Source organism: Solanum stenotomum, chromosome 4 (assembly GCF_019186545.1).
Source record: "Solanum stenotomum isolate F172 chromosome 4, ASM1918654v1, whole genome shotgun sequence".
Lineage (NCBI taxonomy): Eukaryota > Viridiplantae > Streptophyta > Magnoliopsida > Solanales > Solanaceae > Solanum > Solanum stenotomum.
In genome coordinates, this window is record NC_064285.1 from 868,366 (window position 1) to 879,211 (window position 10,846).

Genomic DNA, 10,846 nt, shown 5'->3' on the forward strand with positions numbered 1-10,846 from the left:
ATATATATATATATATATATATATATCTAAGAAAATGATATAAATTGCATTAATGATGAAATGAAGATTAAGGAAAGAAGTAAAAGAAATTAATAATAATATTGATGATGATAGGAGTTAAATAAATCATTTTTTATATATTATAAATTTTTCAGTCTTTTCAAATTAGAAAATGCTAAAAAAATAAAACTAAAACTAAAAATCGAGGCAACAATTATTTTAAGGAAAAAATAACAAAAAATCTCAGAAACATTGATAAGAATAAATAAGTATCTATTGCTAAGAAGGTGTCACCCCACATTTTCTATTTTAGCTTTATTATTACATATAGATAGAAACTTTAAGATGAAGAATGATCCAAAAATTTTTAAAATGACAAATCAATTATATAAAAATACATGTGTAATTCTTATAAAGTTATACTAACTAATTTCTTCAAATAAATAATTAAAAGAAAGAAAAAAAAAGTAATTAAGAAAATAATATAAATAACACTAATTATGAGATTAATAGGATTGATGAGGAAAGGAACTAAATATATCATCTTTTTAAATTTTTTTTAAAGAAAATATATATAAACTTTAAATAAAGATAAATAAGAAAAAAAAAACTTTAATTAAAGATACAAAAAATCAAGAGAAAATAAAAGAAGAAAGAAATTAGAAGAATAATGAGGTTGAAAGAAATAATATCTAATTTTCTCTCTTTTCAAATCACAAAATAAATTTTTGCTTGTTCTCCTCCTAATTTGATACGAATTTCATCAATAGAATGATTTTTTCTCCAAATAATTTTTCTTACCCTTTGAAACACTAATCAGTCTTTTTATAAATTTCTCAACCATAATGAATTTTCTCTCCTTGTAGGAGGAATAAACATTTTTTCAAAAAGTATTTTATTTTGAAGAGAAACTTTTGTTATATGATCTCTTTCTTTACATCAATGTCTTCACAAGAATCATGAGATATTCTCTCTTTCTCTTTTGTTAAAAAAGTCACATCACCTAGAAATTTGATGGACATCTTAGCAACAGAAGTTGATACCATATATTAATCATCATCGTCAGAAGAAGAAGAGCCAAAGTGAAGAAATTTGTTACGAATGCTCAACTATTTTTTATTTTATTTTATAGGCTAAATAATTATAAACAGTTATAAAAAATGAATAGTTTTTATCTTTTCATCTTCCATTTCCATTTACTTAAATCTATATTAGGGTAATGGATGTTATAAAGGGCATAATTAATTGGGTATGACATAAATATTATTTTTTTAAAATACAAATAAAAAATACAAAACAAAGATTAAATGTCAAAAAAAGGAGAAAAAAGATGAATAGGAATACTGGCCATAGAGAGATGCCCATGCCCTTAGATGTTATTTTATTAGTTTATCTAGCATCGACATTTTTGTAAATTTCATATCTACTTTGGAACATTTTATAATGTGGCATAGGCTGGCAATTGAGATCACAAATTTAAAAATAATAAAATTTAATTTATTATAATACTAATATCAATATCATAAAGATATATATATCATTTAAAAAATATATAAAAGGTATTATAAATTGTAATAGTTAACCGCTTTATTTTTTACAATCATATAACTAATTTGATTTACACTTCCAAAATTCATAGGTGTCACATAATTTAGACATTAATTCTTTATTACTTAATATATGTAATTATATCAATGACACATAAATTGAAATAAATAAATTACATATTTTATTTGAAAATCACGTAACAGTACTATAAGATATAATAATTAACAACTTAACATATTTTAAAATTTTAGTTGACTCTCCAAATTCCATGTGTCATGTAATTGAGACAGAGAGAAACATATATTGGTTTAAAATAAATAAAAATATTATAAATTATAATAATTAACAACTTCAAATTTATAAAAAAAATCCTTTAAACAAATTTAGTTGGCTTTCCAAATTCAATCGGTATTACAATAATTAAAACATAGAAATTAACATAGATTGGACTCGTGCTGACATTTATGTTTCCTTTTTTTAACTTTTTTCTTTTATACTTTATATAAATATATTTTTTATGTAAAAAGTATTATCAATCATAATAATTAATAGCTTAAAATATTTGAAAACATATAAAAAGTTTCAAAATTTCATCTATACCACATAAATTGGGAGAAATATAGATATATAGATATTTTAAGTTGCTAATTATTGTGAGTTATAGTACATTTTATGTAATTTTCATATATATTACTCGCTTGTGTGATACAAATAAAATTTCAAAAGTCAATGAATTTTTTATAAGTTTTTTTTTATATTAACTTGTTAATTATTGTGATTTATAATATATTTACGTAAAACATACTCTAAATAAAAATAATTAGCAACTTAAAATATATAAAAACATACTAAAAAGTTGATCAACTTCAAATTTCATATGCATGTATCACATAAATTGAAATTAAAACTGAAACAGAAACAGTAACATATATTGGGCCCCGTGCTGACACAGGGTCCCATATCTAGTTTAATATGAAAGGCAGTAGTCACTAATGCAATAATTAATTTAAGACAATGTGTGTTACTTTAATAGATAGAAAATGAAAGCTTTGATCTTATAATTGAAAAAGGACAAATCAATTATATTATAAAAATAATATATTAATCTTTATAATTGGTACATCAAATCATTATATTATATTTAATTGGATAATAGTACTCCCCCGTCTCTTATTAGATTGACATCTTACTAAAAATATATGTTTCATATTACTTGATTACTTACTAAATTAGGATATAATTAATTATTTTTTCTCATTTTACCCCTATAATTAATATGGTCTTTGGAAGTTTAAACAACTTTTGTAAATTCAAAATTTATTTTTTCAACAAACTAATTAATATGAACAAAGGGCACAATATTAAAAAGGATAATGCTAAATGACCAGAAAAGTTGGCCAGAATTTGGCCATAAATTTTAAAAAAACTATAAAATAACATAGGTAAAATACCATTCTGGCCAAAAGAATTTTTCCTATTAAAAAATATTAATTTATTAATGATTTCTTAGTTATCGTATAAAATAAAAAATGTTCATCTAATACGGAACAAACATAGTAGTAGTATCACATGTTCCGTGAGTAACGACTTTTCTTTGGGTTTTTATATTTATAATTTACAATATATGTGAAATGAGGCTATATAAGAGAGCACAAGATGAACCATTTGCTTCATCACCTTCACTCCCAAAAGCATATAAAGGCATCCCTCTCCTCTCTCTCTTTTCAGATATTTTTTATTATTATTTCAATGTTTGAGTCAATTTATGCACACTTAAACTTATTTTATAAAGTATTTGCTATGTTCCACCAGTTTCCATAGAAAAATTAGTTCCTCCAAACATTTTCCAAACCTTTTTTATTAGAGCATGAATTTTGATTGGACGTTCAAAATTAAAGATTTTCTGATAGTATATACATATATATGTATCATGTCTTTAATTTAAATATGGATAACATGGAGAATTTCATATCAATCAATACTTATTAAAAACAACAACCTGGAATTACCTTTTAAGTAATCTAATTCTATTAATATTATTACACCATAAAAAATACATAGATTTTTATATATTTATATAACTTGTTTATTTTTTTCATGCAGAAAATCTCTTCAAATAGGGGCAAAATGTTGAACCAAAATAGTCAATTTATTTTCACAATTTTGGCAATATTTTTGGTTTTGCCCCTAAGTTTATTATCCAAAAATGTGGATGCTCGAATTCCATTAAGAAGACATTTATTAAGTCATGAATCAGAACATTATGCAGTAATATTTGATGCTGGAAGTACTGGAAGTAGAGTTCATGTTTTTCGATTTGATGAAAAACTAGGACTTCTTCCTATTGGCAACAATATTGAGTATTTTATGGCGGTATGTATGTATATTTTTTTTTTTACAATACTATATTTTATTGTGGCGTAAAATACGCGTTTGTTAGTTTTGAATGAGTTAGAAATAAATTTTCGAATTTAAATTATATATATCATACATGTAAATATTTTTTATACTATCAGTACGGTGTAATTTATAACTTGTTGTCTATAGTGGTTTATTTATTATTCATTATGAAGTTAGTTCCACTTATATATTACTCATCTTTTAGGTAAGATCATGTTATATCGCTTAAAAGTTTTTTACATTGTTTGTGTATATAAGTCAAATCGAGAACTAGTGGTAACTGGTGGACTCCATTAGTGGAAGAGTCGGGATTATTACTTAGATGGTTTAATTTATGAAAAGTAAATATATGAAGGAGTCAAATAATAATTTTAACTTGTATAAATAGTGTAATTTTTAATCGTATGGGGTTCGAATGAAACTCCTAAACCCTACCTAGATCTGTCCTTGGACTTGATCATTGAAAGCTAGAGATCTAATTATCGATTCAATTTAAATATAATAAAATGTATTTTTTAAAATTCAGACCCCCCCCCCTCTTTTAAAATCTTATATAATATTTAATTTAATTAATTTTATCTTGATTTTATAGACAGAGCCAGGTTTAAGTTCATATGCAGAAGATCCAAAGGCTGCAGCCAATTCATTAGAGCCACTTTTAGATGGAGCTGAAGGAGTTGTTCCTCAAGAATTGCAATCTGAAACACCTTTAGAACTTGGGGTTAGTATATATATATTTTACATAATCAGATCATTTAAAATGCGAAAAAGGTCATATATTAAATAATTATCATAAAAAGAGATAACAATAAAAAATTCTACGAAAATAATTACCTGTATATAATTGTTCATAGCAAGTGAAACTAATAATATGAAGAAAGATAGATCAAGCAACTTGTGACAATAAGTAAAATTACATTTATAGTATAAAAAATCTTTACACAGTCAATGATCACAATATAGGTTAAATCCTATTAACATAATATACAATTGTATTATCATATAATAGAAGTATATAATTGGATTCGAGTTCCTTTTTATGTGAGATTTTTGGTAAGAATTCAGGTTTAGTCAGGCTTCAATGCAGGTCTGAACGTACACCGGATGAGATTAAAAGAAAGAAGTACTTTATTATAATATAGAAAATAATTATGCAAGTAGCTAATTATTTTAGTATTGTTACTTTATCATTTAGAATTGTTTATGATAAATGAGACTTTTGATTAATCTTTTAATTATTGTTTTCTTGTGTGAATTATTTAAATGATTACAGGCAACAGCAGGTCTTAGGATGTTAAAAGGGGATGCAGCTGAAAAAATTCTACAAGCAGTATATTATTAACTTGAAGAAAAAATACTTTTATTATTTTAAAAAATAATTAATCCTCCTTTTACTACTTTATTAATTAATTCTTTTTTGTTGTTATTTTTCAATTTTAAAAGGTGAGAAATTTAGTGAAGAATCAAAGCACTTTCCATAGCAAAGATCAATGGGTCACTATTCTTGATGGAACTCAAGAAGGCTCTTATATGTGGGTAAGTCGTTCATCTAACTATTTAAATTAAAAATAATTAACAGAGTATTATATAACTCATATATTAAAAATGTATAATCTATGTATATTTTTCACAAAAAATAAATAGTGAATCTGATAGGTTATTTGTGTAAAGATTGTTGACTTTTTAATGTGAGTCTCTTTGTATATACCCAAAGGCCATGAGAATATTAAATAATATAATATAATAATTACATGTAACTCTCATAAAAATTGATCTTTAAAAAGTAAACATAAAATATCATAGTGTGGGGTAAGTAAAAGATCTCAATTATTAGCAAATCTTTTTATTTAAATCAAATATAATAAGCTTAAAATCCTTTTTATTTTCTTTCTAATTTTGGTTATTTGATATTTTATTTATTAATAGGCTGCAATAAATTATTTATTGGGAAGTTTGGGCAAAGATTATAAAAGTACAACAGCAACAATTGATCTTGGTGGTGGTTCAGTCCAAATGGCATATGCTATATCAAATGAACAATTTGCAAAAGCTCCTAATAATGAGGATGGAGAACCTTATGTTCAACAAAAACATCTTATGTCAAAAGATTATAATCTCTACGTACATAGGTTTGTTTTCTCCTCCTTTTCTATTTCACTCGATATCTGGTACTCACTTTGCAAGGGTACGTGTTTGACATGAGAACTAACTAACTTTAGCTCAAACTCTGTATATACGTATAATGTTCGCTTTGTAGGGACAGAATAATGATGGTTATTTTGGTTTAATATGTACGTAAAAATAACTTATTCAGAACCAATTAACACTAAAAAAAAAATAGTGGTATATATAAGAAATATGCACATAAACAAAGAGTGTTAAAATTTTTACCGACATTAGTTAATTCATGTTACTGAATCCATGTCGCTATAGACTTTAGGGACATTTACAAAGAATATTACTTGTCTTTAAAAAATGTATTTAGTGGCAATCAAGCTTATATTGTTGTTAAAGATCATTTTTGAAATAGTGTAAGCAAAAAGAATTATGGTCTAGAACCAATAAACTAAAAAGTCTAGCTCAGCCTAAATTGCTTTGAAGTCTCGACTAATCTAGATTCATGTCACATAAGATCATATATTAAAGGGAAAAGTGAAACTTACAATAATTCAACAATTAAGATTTTAGTGTATTTAATAATTACAATATATTGATTATGTATTTCTAATGTATATATGCAGTTATTTAAACTATGGGCAATTAGCAGGTCGAGCTGAGATTTTCAAGGCTTCAAGAAATGAAAGTAATCCTTGTGCTTTGGAAGGATATGATGGTATATAAACATACCTATAATCTCTTATAAATTCTAATTAATTACTAATCTTCACCACAAATTATATTTTGTCCGAAACATTTATAATAATACGAGAAATAATTATGCTACAATAATAAGCTAACCACATTTATCGTGTAAAAAATCTCATGGTGTTAACAGTTAATGTATATAACTTAAATTTATATATACCTTAACAATACTTAAGTATCTCTATATGTAGGGAGTTTCGTCAAACTTATAAACTGATTAAACTAGCTCTATAGATAGCTTATAAATAATTTTAAACTTATCTATGATTTTAAACGCAAATCAATTAAAAATTATAAGTTGATCAATCCTGATTGTATTTTTTCAATTGTAAAATGATCTATTATCAGTTTCATCAGTATTTTTTTTTATCTAAACACGTAACTGTTTATTTGAGAAATCGTTTTTTTTTTCTTCTAGGGTATTACTCATATGGAGGAGTGGACTACAAAGTAAAAGCACCAAAGAAAGGTAGTAGTTGGAAGAGATGCAGGAGGTTAACTAGACATGCACTAAAAGTAAATGCAAAATGCAAGAATGAGGAATGCACCTTCAATGGAGTGTGGAATGGTGGTGGTGGTGATGGACAAAAAAATATTCATGCTTCATCATTTTTTTATGATATTGGTGCTCAGGTAAAATTAAAATTTCTATATATATGCAACAATTTAGAAAAATGTCACTATACTAAAAAAATTATTAAATCTAGCGACGGATTAATTTTGTAGCTAAACAACTTAATTCATTGCTAATCCTATTTAGCAACAAGTGTGATGGACTAGCGACGAAGTTTGTAGCTAATTTTTTAGTTTTTTTTTTCAAGTAGTGCATGTTAGGAATGAAAAGAAGAAAACTTTTGATAATAATTATTCAAATTTGGTGATAAGGAAGTTGGTGGAGGGTATACTTATCATTTAGAGTCAGGGGAGGGGTCGCTATAGTGGCTATGATGAGCTATTCTATACGACAGGACGATCGAATGTTGACAATACTATAAGAGTTTGTTACCATCTAATTAATCTTCTTCTGACTTATCACCAATAATTTATATAGAGTTTCAAACTCAGTAATGACAACAAAAAACCAGGGTCACACTCATTATAGGGCTTAACCACAACACTTTACAGCACGAGCTTGACACCTAATCATGTACCAATAAGTGTCTAGTTGTAGTTGTCAATTGTTATAATATTTCTATTACTTTGGTATATAGTATGTATCATCATTTTTTGGTGTTGAATTTTGCATTGTAGGTTGGCATTGTTGACACCAAATTTCCATCTGCTCTAGCAAAGCCAATTCAATACTTAAATGCAGCTAAAGTTGCTTGCCAAACAAATGTGGCAGATATAAAATCCATATTCCCAAAAACTCAAGATAGAAATATCCCATACTTATGTATGGACTTGATATATGAGTACACTTTGCTTGTTGATGGATTTGGTAAGTATATATTTTCCAACTCTTTGAATTTAACTTATATACACTGACCAGACATTTCACTGGAACGACATTTAGGTTATTCAAATAAGGGTAGTACTTTTGGTTTCTCTGTTATTTTAATCCATGTGATATCTGACTAAGCGTACTAAGTCTTTAATAAGTTAAATTATGTGCTTTCGATCCTCTCGATACTTATACTTACCCCGCCCCCCCTCTTTTTTGGGACAGGACTAAATCCACACAAAGAAATAACAGTGATACATGATGTGCAATACAAAAACTATCTAGTTGGAGCAGCATGGCCATTGGGATGTGCCATTGACTTAGTTTCTTCAACTACAAACAAAATTAGAGTTGCATCATCTTAATGTGTTGTTATGTCAATCAATTGTAATAATAATAATTTCATGTGCTGACCTTTGCTTTGTTGTCCTGTATTATATGCAATTAATGGGCATTACATCCAAAAATTGTGCACAATTTGTATCTACCTAAGATAGACAAGTTGTCACTATTTGAATCGTAATATTATAAGTTCATAAATTTAGTGACCTCATATTGTTCAATTAGACTTTCTTTGTTCCACGGTTGATCATTATTCCTAAAAAAGGAATCAAAAATATATATTTTAGTATATAAATAGGATTTAAAGTTGCACACAACTAAAGATTAGATAAAAATGCGTAAAATTCCAAGCAAAATTGTGTGAATGGTAGGTGAAATGGTTGAAGTTAAGACAAAACGTCTTATTTTTTGTAACAATCAATTTGATTTGATTATCGTTACCTTATTTTTTAAAAATACTTTTATTCTACCATTTATCCTACTTTTTTTTATATAATCATTCTATCCACGTACCTTACTTTTCTTGTAAGTTTATCCTTCAAACTATTGATATAACGACGAAAAAGATACATTAATCTATCCAAATGTGATATTTCCAAAGTGTTAATCACATTATTTTCCTATTCTTTTCCAAATTACACAAATCCTTTAGAATTTATGAATTTTGAATATACATCACTAGACTTCCGGATACATCAGTAGACATTTGGATGCATATGGGATGAATGTATTAGAGAGAGGATAGTGATGTATCAGAAAGGGGCTATGACATCCAGATACATAGGAAATGAATATATATGAAAGGGGAGAGATATATATGAGAGGGAAGGGAGATATCCAAGAGGGAGATCGGAATGTATCAGCGATAGGAAAGTGATGTATCCGAGATGAGATTTTTGAATTTTCTTTTAAATAATAGAAATTTTTAGAGAATATAATAAAATAAAATATGTATTTAAATCATTTTTTCTTAAAACAATATAGTATAATATAATACAACACAAAACAATATGTAACTACATGTTGAATGGTAGTCTCAAAATCAGCTATCTAACTTCGACCATATAAACCTGTCGTCAACAAGATGAAAGTTCCAATAATAAGCCCGTTGACAAAACAAAAGCCCAATAAGAAAGGCCCATATATATATCTTGGCCCGTTTAGAAAAGTAGCTGCTGCTTCTCCATCAGTTGCCGTCTTCAACACTGAAAGCTCGAACTCGAAGCTTTTTGGCTATGGAGGCGAACACATCAGCTACTGGACGACCCGACCCATTTCGTCTATTTGATGAAAAATCCCAATCTGGGTTCGGATTCGGGTCAGGATTTCTTGATGGCCCTGAAAAGCCTCTTCCACCTCCTCCTCCTTCTGTTGAAGTGCTTCCCTCACAGGTATTTTTGTGACACTTTTTGCTTATCGTGAGTTAATTTAACTAATATTTGAAGTTAAGTTGGATTAAATTGATATGAAAGTAATATAAGTTGCAATTATTTTCACGTTGATATGATGAAGAAGAATACATTTAAAAATATTGGTGAAAAAGTTCCCATAGTTTGAATCTCGAGAAGTGAAATCGTGAATTGATTTTTCTTTTTAATATTTTTGAAAACTCATATTGTTACTCCTTACATCTCAATTTGTTTGTCTGATTTTGACTTACCACGGAACTTTAGAAAATAAATACTTTCATTTGTCCCAATTTATGTGACACATTTCGCTTTTCGAGAGTCAAACAATTTAAATTTGACCGATGATTTGCTCATGAAATCTTCAATTTTTTAAAAATGAAATTTATATATTTGTAAACTACATAAAAAGTACTATAAGTCCCAATAATTAATAATTCAAAATATTTAAAAGATATGGAAAAAATTTATGGTTAAAGATAAACTTGTTTGAATCTCGAAAAATTCGAAATGTGACATAAATTGGGACGGGAGCAAGATTTTTGAATCTTGTAGTCTTTAACTAAATATATGTAGGATGCACCCTAGTGTTATGTAGGATGTATATCTTGTGGTCTTAAACATGTCACGTGGAAGTTGAAATCAAATAGTTGTCTAAAAAACAAAGTGACATTCTTTTTGAAACAAACTAAAAAGGAAAGAAAGGCAAACAAATTGAAACGAAGGGAGTGCTTTTTTTTTTTTACTTTTATTTTATTTAGTATGATCATGATACGAAATGAGTTTAAATGAAGAAGTTGAGATTCATATGGCCAACCCCGACTTGTTTGGGACTGAGGCG

General features: G+C 26.9%; 2 protein-coding genes across 3 annotated transcripts in view; both read left to right on the forward strand.

Annotated features, from left to right (window-relative positions):
- Positions 1-3,197: 3,197 nt before the first annotated feature.
- LOC125863115 (apyrase) overlaps positions 3,198-10,846 on the forward strand; it is an 8,184-nt gene continuing 535 nt past the window's right edge. The window contains exons 1-10 of one of the 2 annotated variants that reach the window (XM_049543255.1): positions 3,198-3,249; positions 3,652-3,921; positions 4,541-4,669; positions 5,222-5,278; positions 5,392-5,484; positions 5,875-6,077; positions 6,690-6,781; positions 7,232-7,446; positions 8,065-8,254; positions 8,483-8,724. In XM_049543255.1, coding sequence (XP_049399212.1) covers positions 3,205-3,249; positions 3,652-3,921; positions 4,541-4,669; positions 5,222-5,278; positions 5,392-5,484; positions 5,875-6,077; positions 6,690-6,781; positions 7,232-7,446; positions 8,065-8,254; positions 8,483-8,622 — 1,434 coding nt within the window. In that variant the 5' untranslated portion in view covers positions 3,198-3,204 and the 3' untranslated portion in view covers positions 8,623-8,724. Of the gene's footprint in view, positions 3,250-3,651; positions 3,922-4,540; positions 4,670-5,221; positions 5,279-5,391; positions 5,485-5,874; positions 6,078-6,689; positions 6,782-7,231; positions 7,447-8,064; positions 8,255-8,482; positions 8,725-10,846 lie in introns of those variants that run through there. The other variant, XM_049543256.1, reaches the window with a different exon arrangement.
- Positions 9,768-10,846, forward strand: part of LOC125863121 (uncharacterized) — a 6,768-nt gene continuing 5,689 nt past the window's right edge. The window contains exon 1 of the mRNA XM_049543265.1: positions 9,768-9,990. Within this exon, the coding sequence (XP_049399222.1) occupies positions 9,835-9,990 (156 nt within the window). The 5' untranslated portion in view covers positions 9,768-9,834. The remainder of the gene's footprint in view (positions 9,991-10,846) is intronic.